Genomic DNA, 18,319 nt, shown 5'->3' with positions numbered 1-18,319 from the left:
CGACGTGCGTGGGTAGCTGAAGCTACCATCCAGACGGAAATGTCGAATTATTAAATTTACATCTACGTCCGGATGATAGCTTCAGCTACCCACGTAATGTTAGAAATTACTTACGACGGCTCAGATGATTCGATATTAAGTAAAAGGCCATTTCCTGGCGTTTAATAAAACAAGTCGATCGCGATTACGTACAAATACATGTTAAAGGAAAATTTGTCTACCGTGTGTGTATATCCTCGGGGGTATCTGAAATTGCATGGGTAACGCCGCCTGACCATGCATGCCTTGACCAGAAGTTCCAAATGCCAGTGCCAACGACTGCCAAACCGAAGCGTCGTTGCTTTACCGCCTACGCGAACGTTAGCGATTTGAGCCATAGAGTTTATGTGTTAGATGCTCACCTTTAAACACACGTATTTACTTTTGCATCCCGTCTACCTTCTCGCGGAGACTTGCGACCTCGGCCTCCAAAGCGGCATGCTTGTTCCACAGCTGATTCACTAGCGCAGCCGTGCCAAACATGTCCTTCTCGCTCGACGGCGACACGGGCGACAAGGCGCCGTTTCTCCTCCACGCATCGCTGAGGCCGCCGCCATTGATGACGGTCGAGATGCCCAGCTCGTCCTGGCGCAGAAAAGTCGCCCCTTTAAAGACAGGGTTCCCCCGGGCGGAGACGGTCAGCGAGAGCAGCAGCGGGCGGCCCTCGGTCGGCGTGTCCTCCGGCCACAGGGCCGAGTACTCGTCGGCCAGCTGCAGGTAGGACAGGCCGCTGGAGCGCTCCTGGCTCGACGGGAACAGGATGCGCTGGACCTTGTCGCGGTCCGAGACCATCTGGCCGCCCTGGGTGGTTTCGATGGCGCCCTCCTCGAAGGGGGCGCCGATGCCGATGATGGCGCTGCCGGTGATGATGTTGTAGACCAGGTCGGGCACGTACAGCACGCCGCGCAGCACCAGCTCGCCCGTCTCGTCGCCGATGGTCTTGATCTTGAGCTTGACGTCGCCGATGGCGTAGGCGAACTTCAGCCGCCGTGACACGTCCGACGTCTGCAGCGGCTTGATGGCCCGCAGGCTGGTGAACCGGCTGAGGTCGTTGCACATCGAGTACCCGCTGTCAGCTGACAGCAGCACCCACGCGTTGTGGTTCAGTCTGAATTCCGTGTTGGGCATCCTGGTCCGGGGGGTTGTGGTCGTCGGGTCAATGGTCAGTGGTCGCTTGCAGAAACCGATCCGGGGCTATGGGATAAATGTGCGAGTGTATGTAGTGTGCAAGTTGCAGGAGGCGAGCTGAAGGTGGTCTAGCCCAGACCCCTGGATCATCGTGTGTTGCGGGGGAATGTGGTTGCGCTAGTCCCAATCAGGCAGTGCAGATGATCTGAGTTCATGCAATAATTTAACCACGGTGGCAAATCCGGCACCGTAGACTAAGCACGGCCGGCTTTTGCATGCAATAGTGGGGCCGCTGCAATCTGGCTCTATACGAAGGACTGTAGGAACAATTGCCCATTAGCAATGCGCCTATATCCTCGCCCGTCTGTAACACAGCCTGCTGCAAGACGAAAAACAAGATTTCTGCGAAGCTATGCGCCAAGACTCATGCGTGTCTGAGACCAATCCACCAAAGAAACATGCCAAATGGCCAAACACTCCCCAGTCTACGACCCGGGGAGAACCTCGGCCGGCGGTGAGGGCTGGTGGTACGTCTTGCTTGAGCCTCAATCTATCCGCGAGCAACACGGCACGGCACGATGCATGCATCCTCAATGAGGCTGGGAACGACGTGATACGTGGCCTGCCTGCCGTGCACTCGTGGCTGATGTACTTGTGATCTGTACACTGTCTTAGTGCTTACACGCCAAAAAGCTTGCCATGGGGTTTTGATTCCAACCAGGCTTCACCCCAATTCATCTAAACAATGGGCATATATCTCGTAGTGGAACTAAGTATGTACGTCGAGTTTACGTACGTCCCGGTGCTCGCCTTGCCCAACACTTCAATCCGTGAGCGTCCACCCGAAGCGACCCCCTGATCAAGACAGCATCACGTAAACGCATATGCAGAGGTATGTGTTACTCACGAAAAGTACGTGTCCGTAAATTGTCGGGTCACCATCTGCAGCCCACGCCGCATCAGACGGAATATACCTGAACCAGCCACCGGAAATGCAGATAGGAAGCCAAGGCAGAATGAGGACTCTACTGTCTTGCTTGCGGACATAAAGTCACAAGTTCGCCCCTTGAGCTCCTAAAAACTGGCAACTCGAGAACCACGAGCAAAATGAAGTCGGGTCTCTTTCCTGCAGCTCTTGCTACATTGCTGTTCATCACCTTATGTAGCGCTTCTTCCAGTTCTCGACTGGAGTCTCCATGGCCCGAAGACCGTACATTTCCCCGCGATGCAAAAGAGAAGAGTACATCCCATCGCCTAGATGTTGATGACAAGTCGCGCACCTACGTTCCCATCACCTCACCATACCGAAACGTATTCCTACCATTAAGTGACCCTGAAGCCGCCAGTATTACTCAATTCCTCCATGACCAACCAAAACTCAATCTGACAGCTGCGGAGAATGCAACAAGGTACATTAGTCCTGACTTTGGGACTCCGAAATGCTGACAACCAGCTATAGCTGGGACAACACAATCATTGGAGTTGAGACTCTACCACCGAACAAATCTGTTGCCTTGCCTTTCCTCAACGGCCAAAAAGCAGCACTACCGAAGCGATATGCTAGGGCAACTATTAAGTTTGCCGCTACGGACCAGCCGTATTACGAGGACTACTTGGTCGGACCCTTGCCAGTCGATAATTCCACCGACTGGCAGCCGCTTACCTTCATGTACAACAAGCAGAACCCCATCCAACGGATCTACGATGCGGATAGCGACAAGGTTGGGGATTTCATCGATCAGCTTGAAGCCGACGTTGCTCCCATCTTACAAGACCTTCTGAACGCAACAGATGGAAACGGCTCATTGACTACTTCGAGAATCGAACCTTTGTGGAGAGAAAATGGAGACGTCATTGCTTGGTATCAGTACTGGAGGAGCCCTACCCTGGAGTTTGATGATGGCACGCTTCTTCCTCAGGGCCTCTACTTCAAGCTAAATATCACCGGACGAGATCCCAAAGGCTGGAGCACCCTAGGCTGGTACTATGGTAAGATTGAATCTGCTTTCTATTGTTCCACACTTGGTAGCTCCGTGGCTAATGTTGATTCAGATGGAATCTTCTTCAACTCTACAGAAGCCTTCCAAAATTCTTGGAAAAGCGGGAAGGTTGTTCCTGTTCCGTACGAAACTGACGGCACGTGGGGAACCACCGACAGGCGGGGCGAAAACCTCCCTCTGGATCAGTACAACCCACCGATGGCAATTAAACCAGATAATCCGCGTTATGGAGTTGACATCGACCAGAAATACGTCGAATGGAGTAAGTACCTCTTTGACGGCAACGGATCACAGGCTGACACGACCAAGTGGACTTTTCCTTCTTCATTTCCTTCAGCCGAGATGGTGGTTTAAGTCTTTACGACATCCGATTCAAGGGCGAAAGGATCATCTACGAGCTCGGGCTGCAGGAAGCCCTCGCACATTACGCATCGTCAGATCCTTATCAGTCCGGAACTTCATACCTTGACTCCTATTACGGCTTTGGGCCGTATGCATTTGAGCTGGTGAACGGATACGACTGTCCGTCTTACTCCACTTATCTCAATACCTCTTTCTACACACGAGAGAGTACACATTGGCACCCGAACAGCATCTGCTTGTTCGAGTTCCAGCGCGACTATCCGATTCAGCGTCATTCGACCGCAAATTACGTCAGCATAACGAAAAATATCATGTTCGTTGTTCGCACAGTATGCTCTGTCGGAAACTACGATTACCAGTTCACTTATGAATTTTACTTGGATGGCTCCATCCAGGTTCTGGTTCGGGCCTCCGGGTACATCCAGAGCGCCTTCTGGGCTCATAACGGCGACTATGGCTTCAAAATCCACGATGCTCTCTCAGGATCGATGCATGATCATGTATTAAATTTCAAGCTTGATCTGGATGTCAAAGGTACAGCCAATAGCTTGATGAAGACAGAGTTCGTTCCTGTCGCAGAAACGTCAGTACGATTCCCTGCGTTTGAGACCCCTGGCTGACCCCAGCAGTTATCCATGGTCCAGCGGCAAACGCAACACGATGAAACTCGAAAAATCCTTCATCACTAGCGAAAAAGAATCCAAGATCCACTGGTCGCCCAACGGCGCAGCCGTCTACTCCGTGGTCAACAAAGACGCCAAAAACGCCTATGGCGAGTACCCCGGTTGGAAAGTCGTCCCCAGTAAGCCCCCCCCTCAACCATCCCTCTTTCCCCCCTCTCCCCTTCTTTCAACACATAGCTAACGCACTACCCACCTCCTCCCCCAAAAACAGCAACCGGCAGCTCCATCCACCTCACCAACCCCAACTCGTCCAACCTCGGGCCCTCTGTCGCCTGGGCCTCGCACCCGCTGTACGCGGTGCGGCAAAAGGACACGGAGCCGCGCAGCGCGTCGGGGCTCAACATGCTGGACCCGTACGCGCCGCTGGTCGACTTCGGGCGCTTCTTCGCCGACGGCGAGTCGCTGGACCAGCAGGACCTGGTGCTGTACTTCAACCTGGGCATGCACCACGTACCCGACACGCAGGACCTGCCCAACACCGTCTCCACCCTCGCCCAGGCCGGGATGACCATCGCGCCCCAGAACTATCTTCCCGCCGGCGACGCCTCGCGCGCCTCGCGTCAGCAGGTGCGCATCAATCATGGTGGTGGCGAGGCGCACGTTACGTGGTTCGGTGGTGGTGGTGAGGGAGGAGACGATGCTGATGAGAAGAACGATGAGCCAGAGGGCATGTTCAATCTCACGGCGGCGCGCTCGGGGGTTGAGGACTACACGGGTGGTTTTGTTGTGCGTAAGTTCCCATATGATCCTGCTAACTGGTACTGGGAGGGCGAGTCGGAGGACCAGCAGTCGGGGAACTAAACAAGAATCGTAGTAGGGGGTGGTATCGGAGAGACATACAGAGGAGCTCATGAATGATGACTTGGATGATCTTCAATCTTTTGGCCTAATTAGTAGTTCTTGACATCTTTTACAACGATGTTATGCATCTCCTCTCTCATTACCATTCTCTCCCTTTTTAAATCGCCATGTAGGCCAATACACTGTGTCCAAGCATTAAATCCTCCTTTTTAACAGAATGTTTGAACATTCAACATACTTCTTGTTGAAGTGACCCCCTAAATAATTTGAAATGGGGTTGGAGATCGGGCGATCTATTGGACAAGGCGATGACAACCCGAGTAGCCAATAATGGCCATCGAGTTGAGCTAGACAAATCTTTCATCTACAGTTGCTACATAGGAATGTAGGTATATGGATGAATGCACAGACGTGTCTCAACGGTTTTATTAACCCCGCAAATGATTTCATCATTACCAAGGGATCCTTCGTTGCCGACTCTCCGTGTTGTTGAGATTGCGTAAACGGGATAAGCCGACACCCTCGCCCTTGGGAAACGTCCTTACCTTTAGCCACGGAGTCCCTTCGGGCCAATCCCCTCATCTTCGTGAGACATCAAGGTGGTCTGAACCACGTCACTTCAACCCTAGCCCCACTGCTCATCTTGCGATAGATTTCCAATTAAAGATAGGTGGACCATGCGGGGAGCATAGCGTTCGTGAGTCAGGAACTACCACAATGCATAAAGCAGACCATACCAATCCGATATACATCCCATTGAGGATCGCGAAAGCAGATCCGTCATTACAATATTACAGCACACGCAGATGCAACCTCACTAAGCCCAACCTGAACCTCAAAAGACCCACTTCCAAAGACAATCCGAAAATGACAGTGCAAGCCAACTAAAAGAGGCATAGCCAGCTCCTCGTCCACAGCCAAAACAGACGTACACCGCCAAAGCACCTCTCATACAGAAAAAGCAGAGAACCCAAAGCCCTAAAACCAACCAGATGGGAAGAGCCACCGGAACTTGTGCAGGAGGCTCCCCCAGGTGCGAGAAGAAAACGACAGATGATTGTTGCTCCGAACCCGTGCTTTTTAAGAAAGAAGGGAGAAGAAACCAGAAATCCTCCCTGCATCCGGACTCTTTTTCAGCGCCGTGCCCCACTCCAATGATCCGGAACCCCGCCAAGCATGAAGTGATTTGAACTCCTTCTCCTTCCCATTTAGTTTCCAAAGCAAAAGTAATGGAGATACTGTTGCGAGGTATAAGGTAGGGGTATAAGTTAAAAGGAGCAACTGGACAACGAAGGGGGATCCTAGAGCGCAAGAGAAAGCAGAAGCCAGAACATTTTTTGTGATGTGTGATGTGTGATGTGTGTTTGAAAAAAGGATTGCGCCATTGACCCACCAGCCCGTGAAACAAGACAAAAACGATGAACAACCATATCCGTCCGACCCGTCTTTCTTAAAAGGTATCCATGCCATCCCTCATGAGCAATCGTGGCCGCCAGCTAAACACCCACACTCCCCGGTTTCGTTTCGTGCGCTGGAAGACTCTGGTGAAGATGTGAAGAAGCAGACCAAGGACCCAGAGAGCGCGAGTAGAAGGACGACCGACGCAACTGAAACACCTCCCCTGCCCGTTTTATCAACCAAAAATTCGTGTACGTAGAGTGTGTGGATAGAGCGCAAAGTTTATGCCCCCCAGGAACACCCTGAAATGCAAAAACTCCGTCCCAGGGAATAAAGCAAGTACTCTTGTCGTCAAGAAAGATTTGAACTCCGAAATCCTGTTCCTGCCGGCCACCCAGTAATTCCGAAGCTCCGCCCACGCATGCATAAAGGTTTCGCATCTTTTTTGTTGAAAGCAGAAAGAATGCCAAACCAAATACGATACTTGGTTTGACATGATGATTTAGCCCCAGACCGAGGCCTGGACGCCGAGGGAGCTCTTGGAGGAGCCCCACACGCCGCTGTTGCTGCCCCAGCCGAGGCCGGCGACACCACCCTTGTCGGTGACGCTCGAGGAGGGGTTGGACGACGTCGACGCCGAGCGCTCGTTGCCGTTCTGGTCACTCGCCGTGAAGCCGAAGCTCAACGGCGACGGCAGCGGCGTAGTCGAGCGCTTGTTGAGCGCCGGGTTCGCAGCCTGGCCTGCGGCCTGCGTCGGACGAGTACCGATCGGCGCGACACCCGTAGATCCTCCCGACTTCAAGCCGCCGCGAGGAGGAGAGCCGCCCGTGGGCGACGAGGTCGAGGTCCTGCTCGACTGCTGAGCATTGTCGAACAGGCTGAAGGACGCATTCGGGTTCGACGAAGGCGAGGAAGTGCTGTTGGCGCGAGAGCGCTGGGCCCCGGCGTTCGCATCCTTGCCATCACGGACCGGCATCTGCACCGCGGGATCGCCGCCGCTGCTCTGCATGCCGAAGGGGTCGAAGGCGAGCGGCGAGGGCCCCCGGCCAGCGAGGCTCGTTGCGACCCGGGCGTCCTGGCTCGACTGGCGGGCGGTCCCGTCGGCGTAAAGGTTGGAGTTTTCGCCGTACAGGGCACGGTGCTGGCGCGCGATGAGCTCACGGCGCTCGTCCTCACTCATGGCGTTTGGAGACATTGAACGGTCGGACTTGGCTCCCGAGATATCTGAAAGAACACCTGATGGGTTAACTACTTTCTCCTATTCTATTGTCCATTCTCAATCTCCTTACTCCGGTTGTATTGCTGCTCTTGGTGATAGTTGCGTAGATCCCGTTCCCGCTGAGCAGCCATGCGCCGCTTCGCCTGCATCATTTGGTCGGTCTCGTTGGGACGCGGCGCAAAGCGCTGGTTGGCGTAGTACCCCTGGAGGTTCTGCGAGGTCGAGTTGGAGCGAATGCCATCGTAGTCGCTTACCGAGTGGTGACGCTGGCCGCCGGCCATGCGCGGGTCTGGAGCAAGCAGTCAGTTCCGCCTGCGCGCAGCAGCAGCAGCCGGGGGCAGCGCACTCTTACCGAACTCACCACCGCCGTACGGGCGACCGCCCATCGGTGGCATCGAGTCACGGCGCGGCACGCCAGGCACGGGCGGCATGCCGGGCACGCCGAACATGGGCATCTTGCCGCTCTTGTACAGATTGTCAATGGCACGCTCGACCTCTGCACGCCATCCGTCAGTCAGCGATTCAATGGAAAATGGGGCCCGCGGCGCGATGGCATCGGCGTCATCGTCATCACTGCGGCGACGGCGACGATCCAGCCGCATCGGTCGAGCGGTAGGGCAGGCGGCGGCAGCGCGGCGACGTACCTTCTATTTGCGAGGCAAAGGCGGCGGGCTCATCGCGCTGGACGGTAGAGCTGGTGCCTGTGCTTTCAGTTAGCATGTGTCTTCTTGATGCGGCAGCAGTGGTCGCGGCCTACCGGAGCGCGAGGGCGGGGCGGGGCCCTCCCAGGAAGGCTGGCGGCCAGCGGGCCAGGCCTGTTCATTGCCGTAGTATGCGGACATGGTGGTGGCGTGTTAGGGGCGCGGAGCTTGGGCTCGAGGGAAGAATGGCGCGCAGGCTCTTTGGAAGGGCTCGGCAGGCAGCGAGGATTATTTTGGGCGAGGGAGGCCGGGTAAGCAGAATGCTGATGGCAGACTGGAGGGATTAGCTGAGCACTGGGAGGGCGGTGGTGTGCCTCGGGCGCTATGTACAGGCGTGGTGTTGGGGGAGGGCGCACGGGGGAAAGTGGGTGCTCAAGGCAAAAAGATTTTGGGCGCGCGGCGTCCGAGGCGTGGCACACGCTCTGGCACACAGACACGCACACACGCACCTGTGCTCGGGGATGCGCTCGCAGCGGCGGAGACTAAAGGAGTGACGGTTCTGCTCTGCGCACCGTCCGGGGAGGGAGCGTGGTCGGATGAGAGGATGGTAGACGCTGTTCACAGCGGGTGTTGAGTGCTGCAACGCAGGAATACTCAGGAGAGTACTAATTAATGCCCGTGATGGGTCCGCGCTAGGCGACGCTGCTCATTTCCGACAGCCCTGAGCGCAGGCCTAACAGCAGAGGGCGATGCCGCGTCTTTTCTACACGCTGCCCGCTGCGGCGCAGAGCGGCGGCTGGCTCGCCTTGCTAGGCCGAGTCGCGCTGCGATGCGCGCAAAAACTCTGCCCATGCATGACGTCTCCCCGGGCGCGGCTGGTCGCTGCCGTGGGCCAACGGCGCGGCAAGCGAGCGACTGCACTTGCGCCGCCGCGGGGGCACCCCGAGGCTTTTCCTCCTGCGAGCACCGACGAGCACCGACTCCCGCGCTGCACCACTTGCTGCAGGACCAGAACTGCCAACCACTTCCCCGCTGCGCATCTTCGAGCCTCCAGCCCGCACGAGCGCGATCCCCGCGCCCGGCCCGCGTCCAAGCTGCTGCCGCGGCCTTTTTTGCCGTCAGCGCTGCTCGCCTGCGCTGAACTGCAGCCCCGTCACACGCGCCGTCTCGTAGCCGGTGGAGTCACGGTGGCTTGACACTGACAGCATCGATCGCAGCCATCACAAAAGCGCGCCTGCCCCGCCTGTCACGCTGCCCAAATGTGACGGCATTGGGCAGGGAGCAACACCTGCATTCCTTGCGCCTCGCTCGGTGCATGACCTCCAAATTCTCGCGCTCCAAGAAGATCGCGCAGGAGCGCTCGATCATGAGCTTGGCCGAACCCTGCCCGGATCTACCCATTAACGGAACGCCGTGCATGCTCTAGCACCAAACCATCTAGCTGCCGAGCCCAGAGAGTGTTCGGCATCCTCGTGGCTGCCGTCCCGACTAGCCCTTCACAAGCCGACTGCTGCCCCCATCGAAGACAGACCCTGCGTCTCATAATATAGGGACGACTCAGTTGCCGATCCGACCCTCAGTTTCAGACCAGCGAGAGCCGTGTCGACGATATGGCTTCGTAGATGGCGCTTTCCGCATTCTTATCCGCGCCGCATGTCTCAAGCACATGCGCCTCTCTCTTCTACTCCTTCTCCTTCTCCTCTCATCCTGCTATTTTCAGGCTAAAAACCTTGCACTGCCGCCTTCTCGCGTGCAACCCCCATTCTTCTTTCCAACTGCACCCAGGAACTCGTTTATGCCCTGGTTCCTGTGTCATACGCTGCAACGGCCCGTCTGCGCCGTTCGTCATTTGTGTCTCACGCCCTCAAAAGCACGTGTCTTGCTTTTCCGTCAGGAGACGCACCTCTTTCTCCAGCTTGGCGGATTGCATCACTCAATACCTTCCAAGCCGCCGTTTACTCACGTGCCGCATTCCTGGGAGACAGAGATTGAAAAGAAGTCCGGTTTGTGCGCCGTGCCGCCAACACCGACAAACGTCATCCTCGTCCGTTGGTCCTGTCAGGAAGCAACCCAATCTTGGAAGTAGGAATCTCGATCTGAGACGGCCCTTGCATTGCCAGAAATCTAACCGCTCGCCTTCTAACATGGAAGCCCACCGAGCGCTTGCTGGTACACACATGGAGGCGGCGCGTGCGGCGTAACCAGGGCTATGTCGGAGTGACTCTCCCACGCAGCATGATTTAAGCTTACTGATAGCGCCGTGGTCTTGAAGGTCTCAGATCCAAGAGCTTTCTTTATTTTACTAGATCACTGTCCGGTCTTCACAGTCTTTCCCCCCTGGACTCCCGTTTCTGTGCGACAACAGCCCAAAAAAAGGTACTCGTTTGAGCAAACGTCCATGTTACATGTGATCGTCGGCCTCACACCGAAAGTCACTTGGACAAGGCGCTTGAAAGATCTACTTGTTTCCCAGCCACGTCTCTCGGGATCCTGCTCTGGTAATCTATTGACTACAGCTGACACACAATATATTGGAGCAGGGGCCGTCGAAACGCCTGTTACTGTGCGCCGCTCTTTTGAGCAAAATTAAGGATCAGCCTCGATTCGAATCTGTGACCCTTAACAGCTATTAGGTCCTAGTCGCTCGTGTAGATCAAATCTTAACGTCCCGATCGACGTGATTTTCGACTATCTATTTTCGACTTCCAACGTCGTCTATTACCGTCAAAATCAGCACTCAACACGATCCTACTTTCAACGACAACAGCGCTCACCCAGTCATTCGACCACCGCGATGACTTCCTCAAGTCCATTCGTCCCCAGTGTCACCCCTTCCGGAGCCGCCAGTTCCACCGCCACAACAACCCACACGCCAACCCTCCTCACCCTCCCGCTCGAGCTTCACCTCCTCATCGGCACTCACCTTCCTTTTCCAGCCTATCTTTCCCTCCGGCTCACGCACCCTTATCTTTACCACGCCTTGGTTGCACCCACTCAGCCGCCGTCCGTGAGAGAGCTTGACCAGTGTGCCCGCGTCGCCGTCCGTACCTACCTCGCGCCATACCTCTCGCCTGCTTCCACTACTGGGAACTCTACAATCAACCCCGATTCCTCAACCGCCGGCACCGGCACGTTAGCTCCACTGAAGCATCAAACTTCGCAGCAACAACAGCGCTGCGCCCTCTGTGGTAATGCCTACCCGGTCCACCTCTTCAAAAGCGCCGCAAGCCCAGCATGCTCGTCGCAGGATCTCAGCCCTGTCCACACCATCGACGGCCCTCTCCACCAGCATCGTTACCATTTCCCGGCACTCAGCCTGAGTCAAGCATTCATGGGAAGAGCAGAAGATGAGAAAGAAGCAATGGAAACGAAGGCAGGCGCATGTGAAAGGCCAGATCGAACAGCGAGGGAAACCACCAACAGCAAAGACATTCTTGCCGGAAAGAGACGAGGCGAGCCGGGCTGGGACGTGATCGAGCTACCTCAGCGGGTGTGCTGCTGGCACGTGGGGCGGCTGACGAGGGTGGTGAAGGTCGCCAAGCAGCAGGATGCAGAGATGAAGGACGTGGCAAATGACAACGGTACAGAAAAGGACGCGAACAGTAGCAGTCGCAGAGCCATGAGCCAGTCGCGTTGTGCGGTGTCCGGTGGATCAACCAAGTCGCCGCCTTTGCGGGCGTGGGTCAGCCGCGTGGAGCAGATGTGCACCCACTGTGGGGCGATTCAGGCGTGGAGACCGTGCCGATGCCGATGCCAGGGCTGCGGACTGAGGGCTGCTAGGACATACACCCGGTACGAGGAGCCGGGTTGGAGCTGTGCAGGGTTTGTGTTCTGGCGGGACGACCAGGGTACATTATGGGTGAGGGAGACAGTGGCGGGTGGTGGTCTGGATGGTATAATACCTACCCCCACAATTTCTCTCTATTTCTTCAAATGTTTGTATGAGGACAACAAACTGACTAACCAATCACAGATGGCAGCCGCTCGACCACTTCGATAGACGTGCCTGTCATTTTTGAGTAATTTTAGACATAGAAAAAAAAGGGGGCCAACGTCAGCTTTAACCAATTTTTTTCATTTCGGAAGCAAAGGAGCCTATCGTCGCTCATCTAATCATAATGCAAAGAAAAAAAAAAGAAAAACCTAGGGGTATAGTCATCACCGTCCGAGCACCTAACACTCTTTCCGATTCAGGCACCAGCATGCATGCATTCCAGCAGCCCTTTATGCCAGCACAACAGGGGTCTTCTTCTCGTCCAAGTAGCCCCACGCCAAGGGAACGGACTCATCCTTAACAGCTGCGCCAGACTTCTCCACATCGCGACCGTTCTGACCACTTGCACTCAGCGACTTGGCATACTCGCGCACCCTCAAGGCGACACTCCACTGGGCGACTCCGCTGGCGACGGCCAGGAAAGCAGCGGCACCCATCACTGTGTTCATAACGACGAAGCAGCGATCCGGGCTGGTAGCACGCTTGGCGTTGTGGCTGGCTGACGGCAGGCTGGGACTCGTCGGAGGGCGGAAGGGGTTGGGAAAGTCGGACGGCTCGCACAGGGTGCCCGGCAGGCTAGTCAGGAAGGCACAGAAGATGACACGCGGGACGGTCATGAGGATAGCGTCGAGGAGCACGTGGTTGGCGAAAATGTCCACAAGTGTTTGGGATTGCTGCGGGGACGCGTTTGTTAGCGGCATTTTTCTTTTTTCCATTTTTCGTCCGTGGTGGAGTTTGGGTATTGGAGGTTCCGTTCACTCGGCCGAAGCAAGGGCCTCCTGGTGGTGACGTATGTATGTACCTTGAGAGTGCCTAGCAGGCCTAGCAAGCAAAGGACGGCAGCGACGCAAAAGTAGAGGACCAGGCTCTCTCCGATGCCCGAGGGCAGCTCGTCGTAGAGGTAGGCTATGCATAGGAGGAAGGCGGCATTGTAGACGAGCATAAAGGCGCTAAAGGCCAGAGTGATTTGACTGTTTCAGGCAGCGAGCGAATTAGCACAGTCGAAACAATTGTTTGCAAGCGGGCCGCGACTCCAGGCGAGCATGGAGCAAGCTGCTGGTGCTACGTACCGTCTTCCGAAGTCGCCGTGAGCCATGGTGGGTGGTGGGATTGGAGCGTCAGCCGCAGGGCTGGTCCGGAGCTGCTGGATGCGGAATTGAGGTGGTGCGGCGGCTTCCTCCTGGCGCGGGCAGGGAGGGGGAGGAGGTTGCAAGCTTTTGGGATAAGATGCTGGAGGAGGGGAGAGGGGAGCGATTAGTAGAAGTAGTGCGGAAGAAGGGCGGAGGTGCCTGGTGTGAGCTCATCGTGATCCATCACTCATTCCTAATGCACCCAGGCTCGCTCGCACAGACCCGGCGCTCCCGCAGCGTCGCCGCCCTGCGAGTCCGCCCCGCCGGCCGGCGCCCGAAGCGGAGCCCGCGGCGAGAGAAAAGAACACGAAGAAAGAGTCGCACGCGGTCCCTCGCTGCCTCTATCCGCGACAGATCTCCGCCTTGCTTCCCGTCAGCTGCCAGCAGCCCCGACGCACGCACACGGGCCCCGTCCCTCGGGTCCGGGTCGGAGAGCAGCGCCTGAGACCGCATCGGGAGCAACAATGCTCAACCCCCGCAGCTATGCCTGCAGTCCCGCCCGAAGCCGGCCGCCTGTTTCGACGATTCTTCAAGAGTCCCAGCGGGCGGCGGCGCCTTCCCGCTGGTTCAGCAGAACCAGCGCAACGACGACGTTGAGCTAGCGCGCCCCGGCATGTGCAAGATGCCAGGCCAGCCACCAACAAGTCGCCGGCCATGACCTCATTCTGGTGACCGGCCAGCTCGTAGTGTGCAGTCCGGCGGCCAGCGCCAGATGGGCTACCGTGCGCGGTCGCGTCAGCGCACGTCCTCCTCCCGGCGAGCCGAGCGCGTCCGCTCGATTTTCCCAGACCTCACTGCATCCACATGTTGCTGGTCGAGATGCTCGCGGCGGCTCGGATCTTCCAACTTCCACCACCCTTCCGTTTTCACCGACTGATCCCTCACGCGTCTGCGATCGTGATCCCCGGCTTCGTGGCGTGTTTGCTGGCGCGCCCGTTTCCATTTCCCCTCATTCTAGTCCCGCTAATCATCCCGCAGTCGCTTGTATAACGCACCACCGTCGCCTTGGTCAGCCAGCCCGCCTCGCAACAGCAGTAAGCTAACTCCCCTTAACTCCGGAAGAGTACACCGCAGAGACCCTTACCAAGCCCCCTGCCACTGCTTACCCAACACGATTTTCTCGCTTTTCCCCGTTCGCTCCCGCTCGGATCTCGGGCGCTGCCATCGCCGGGCGCGTGTCGTGCGCGCCTTCCGCCGCATCCCTGCGCTTTCCGGCCCCCGTGATTGAGGGAGGGGAGGGGCCGCCGTGGGCTCCATCTTTTGATCGACGCGAAACCACGCGATTTGCGGTGACGCCCGTCTAAAACCCCGGTCACCCATTTGATGCCAAGCCGGCTAGCGGCCGGCCGTGCTCCTACCCAGCTGGGTGAAGGCTTGACACTCTTTCGTCGAAATACCGCCTCGTTCGCTGCCTGGAGCGGGTAGCTGCTCATGCATGTCTCAGTAATCGTCAGCGACGCACGCGACTGAGGGTTCATGCCGTTGCATTTCCACCCGGATCCTAATCTTGCCAGCAGCGAAAAGAGGGCCTGGGCTGGGGGCCCACCTTCCTGAAAAGTAAAAAAACTACGCAGCAGTTGACCGGTTCTTCGTTCCCCCAATCATTACAGTCACCCCTTATCTCCATGTCCGGTTTCAGTGCCACAACGCTTTGGCATTGCCATGGTCAGTGGTGGGGAAGCGCACAAATACCCTCGGTCGCGGTGTATGAGTTGGCGTTCCTCACTACTGTAGGTGGGGAAAAGGACGGCCGAAATACAGACGGCGCGTTGAGGAAAACTTGATGCAGAGTTGATATCGTAGGGCCGATCGCAGACCCGCCTTTCGTCCCGTGGTCTAGAACTCTTGCTGCACATCGACGCTCCGAGGTGGAGAAGGCAATCCCTCCCAACGCATGTGAGGCGTGCGTACATACACCTTGCACCGTTCGCCGGGTGCAGGGGAACAGCAGAGCGGGTGGCTGTTGAGAGGCTCTGCGGCTGAAGGATGCCCAAAAGCACGCAAGCATCCATGGGCCTGGAGAAAGGGAAAAACGAAACCAAGATTTTTGCTTTTTAGGCCTCAGCTCTCGTAAAGTAAGGCCGCCAATGCAACCTTCAACCGGCTTCATCCATGCAACAGGCAGACCAAGGCTCGATCATAAGACTCATTCCACGCGTCTGCCATTAGCTTCAGGGTCCAGAGTCTATTGTGGGTTCCGCATGCGCGACAGCCACGTCCATGACGTTCCTCCCTCGTATCCCACATACGCATCTCCGCATACAGGTCGATCATCTGCGTTAAAATAAACATTAAGCCGTCCCGCTTCCTGCAGGATGCATGAATAGGGTGCATCTTCATATAATTCCATCCAGATGACCTGCTACTGACAGGCTATTCTATGTTCCTGGGCTAACCCATATAAAGCGTCATTGGCTGCGACTCTCCAAGCAAGGAAGTGCATTGAGCTGTAACCCTCCTCGCAGAAGCAAAACATGACATTGCATAAACAAACGATACCACCCATAAAGAGCGATATTTTAGCAAGCAATGCAGCAAGTCCGAACCACCGAGTACGCGTTGGATAGTAGTATGCGCGGTATATTGATGTTCATCTTCGGCGAACGGTCCGGAGCAATGATCATGGCAAGGACAGCTTCGACCGCTCACTGCAGCCATGGTACAGTGGCTTACCTCTCCAGACAATCAGCTCAGGATGAACAGAATAGACATCGATCTAGCGACGAAATGCGCAACTTACTGGTGCGGTTTCGGCCCTTCGGCCCCCTTCTCTGGCAGTCACCCCTATGCCTCATCCTCCGAGAAACATCCGATATTGCTCTCCGACGGAAATCCAGACCCTCTAGAATATTCTCAGGGAGTTCTAGCTCTGACATTGAGGTCATTTTTCATCCTTTTCATGTTTTCTTCCTGTTAGCCTGGTTATTTTTCTGCCATGGCGCAGACTGGATCTTCTTCACAACCTTCTCCCTGATTCCCGACTTGTCGTTCGTCTGCAAATGCTGGACCTCTGGCCAGCTGCATTCTCTTTTGCCCTTCTCGCAGCCGGAGCAGGTTGGGCGCCGCCCATCGCATTTGATTCTTCGGGAATAGCAGGTGAGGCAGCGGTTCTTCCCATCCCGATCACGCCTCTTTTTCTCAGTGGCCGAGGCCGAGGCCGAAGCCGAGGTCGTTGATGAACTTGTAGCTGGAGGAGGCACCGGCGGCGATGAAGGAGCGGTGTGGGAGTTAAACGTTGGAACTCCTGTCGACGATGATGGTGGTTGCTCTGCGGCTTGCGTTTTGGCCTTCTTCCTCGGTTTTGCTTTTGGTGCCGTGGGGTTTGGGTCGGTGCCACTGACACCCCCATTCAAATCTACAGTGATGGCGTTAACCAACGTGTCAAGACCGCGTGTATCTTGGGAGGAGGATGGACCGTGGGATGTTGGGTTAGCGTCTTCCGAAGACTTCTTTGGGCGTCCTCGTTTCCTAGACGAGCTGCCATTGGTTGCATTGGTCTGAGACGGTGTGGTTTGGATGGAACCAGATGGGGTTTCCCAAAAGGCATATCCTGGCAACATTGGCTGATTCTGCATTGGTGGCTGCGAAGCACTATCCTCAAGCATCAGCCAGTTACTCCAGCTCTTGCGGTCACGCTCGCTGTATAGAAAGGAATGGGATTCAGGCAAAGCAGTATTGGAAGTTAGGCAAAAAGGAGGAAATCAGAAGTCAGTACAAGGGCAGATCTAGGACCATGGCTTACCTTGCCATGTCTTGCTGTTCTTCCTTTCCCTGGATGCTCTTCACTCTATCGAGTTCAAAAGACGAGTCATGAATGGGCAAATGATGATACCACACATCCACCCAGAGATTGGATATCGAGAAGGTGATTCGGGCCCCGCCCTTACAATCGAAGGTTTCTTTTGCTTCTATGTTCAACTTAACATCGTTCACATGCGATATTTTCACGAGACAAAAAGATTAAAGAAAGTAGCGCGGAAGGGGCCCCATACCTGGACCATACTCATGCACCTCTGCGCGGCGTTTGTTCGCCACTCTGTCTTTGTTCTGCAATGAGTCTCGGCACACGTACCAAAATCTGTACCCGTCTGACGTTGCCGTGTCCACTGCGCGCCTCTCGGTATACTTGAAGCCGTCCGCTGCGGCAACCGCCCCGATGATGGCCCTGGCGACGACACGCTGATACTTCAGCTTCTCTTTCGAATCACAGAAATTCGACAATGAAGCCGCGATGCTGTAGCCTGGACATGGGTCCGGATCAATTGAGGCATTGGTGGCTTTGTTCAACGACGAAAATGTCGTTGCCGCCGCTGGGGGTGGACGCGCTCCGCGCCTTTGGAAATTCAAGCGCAGCACTCAGCATAAGCTGCATCCGACAAGATGCCTCCTCGGGAATGAGACTCTGAGAATGCGTCTGAATCTCGTACTGTATGGCAGACAGCACATCGTCGAGGTTGCCGCACTGATACGCCATTTTAGGCTTGGGGCCGCGCTGCCATCCCGGGGCATTGTTGCTGTTCTTGGTAGTGGCGGCGGCGGCGTCACCGCCCGTCCCTTCTATCGATTGAACGATATCGCTCATCTTGCCGGCGATAACATCATGGTTGGCTGAGAATGGTTGCTTTAGAAAATCGGGCGATCACCGCCGAATGCTGTTTGAGCTTGGCACCTTTGTGGAGGGGCAAGCTGTCGTGACGGCCGGTACAGCCGGCAAAATGTTTTTCCAGGGTGCGTTTGCGGGTGCATGCTCTGAATCCCACCTGTTGCTTTGTTAGTGATGGATTGGCCAAGGCATTCACTGAAAAGTTGGGCTCTTGATAGTCATACGAGTTATTCATCTATTTTGTTTTGTTCATCCTCTATGATACTAGTGTGCCATGTGAAGAAAATATACATAAGACGCTTATGGAGGCTTCCCGTTTA

At 55.9% G+C, this 18,319-nt stretch overlaps 4 protein-coding genes across 4 annotated transcripts; 1 reads left to right on the top strand and 3 right to left on the bottom strand.

Annotated features, from left to right (window-relative positions):
• Positions 1-417: 417 nt before the first annotated feature.
• LTHEOB_1379 (uncharacterized protein) lies at positions 418-1,167 on the bottom strand (the record flags this gene model as incomplete). The annotated part of the gene is made up of 1 exon (XM_035510073.1): positions 418-1,167. One exon carries the CDS (start codon positions 1,165-1,167, stop codon positions 418-420), a length of 750 nt encoding a protein of 249 aa, XP_035367726.1.
• A 1,107-nt stretch (positions 1,168-2,274) lies between these two features.
• LTHEOB_1378 (Membrane copper amine) lies at positions 2,275-5,014 on the top strand (the record flags this gene model as incomplete). The annotated part of the gene is made up of 6 exons (XM_035510072.1): positions 2,275-2,576; positions 2,627-3,156; positions 3,220-3,429; positions 3,477-4,113; positions 4,160-4,332; positions 4,425-5,014. 6 exons carry the CDS (start codon positions 2,275-2,277, stop codon positions 5,012-5,014), a joined length of 2,442 nt encoding a protein of 813 aa, XP_035367725.1.
• A 1,900-nt stretch (positions 5,015-6,914) lies between these two features.
• Positions 6,915-8,473, bottom strand: LTHEOB_1377 (uncharacterized protein; the record flags this gene model as incomplete). The annotated part of the gene is made up of 5 exons (XM_035510071.1): positions 6,915-7,636; positions 7,702-7,920; positions 7,984-8,127; positions 8,276-8,332; positions 8,389-8,473. 5 exons carry the CDS (start codon positions 8,471-8,473, stop codon positions 6,915-6,917), a joined length of 1,227 nt encoding a protein of 408 aa, XP_035367724.1.
• A 4,023-nt stretch (positions 8,474-12,496) lies between these two features.
• LTHEOB_1376 (uncharacterized protein) lies at positions 12,497-13,362 on the bottom strand (the record flags this gene model as incomplete). Its single annotated transcript, XM_035510070.1, has 3 exons — positions 12,497-12,940; positions 13,069-13,237; positions 13,337-13,362. 3 exons carry the CDS (start codon positions 13,360-13,362, stop codon positions 12,497-12,499), a joined length of 639 nt encoding a protein of 212 aa, XP_035367723.1.
• Positions 13,363-18,319: the final 4,957 nt, after the last annotated feature.

This window comes from Lasiodiplodia theobromae, assembly GCF_012971845.1.
Source record: "Lasiodiplodia theobromae strain AM2As chromosome Unknown scaffold_3, whole genome shotgun sequence".
NCBI classification, from domain to species: domain Eukaryota; kingdom Fungi; phylum Ascomycota; class Dothideomycetes; order Botryosphaeriales; family Botryosphaeriaceae; genus Lasiodiplodia; species Lasiodiplodia theobromae.
The sequence above is the reverse complement of the archived record's forward strand: the minus strand, read 5'-3'. Positions and strand labels throughout refer to the sequence as shown.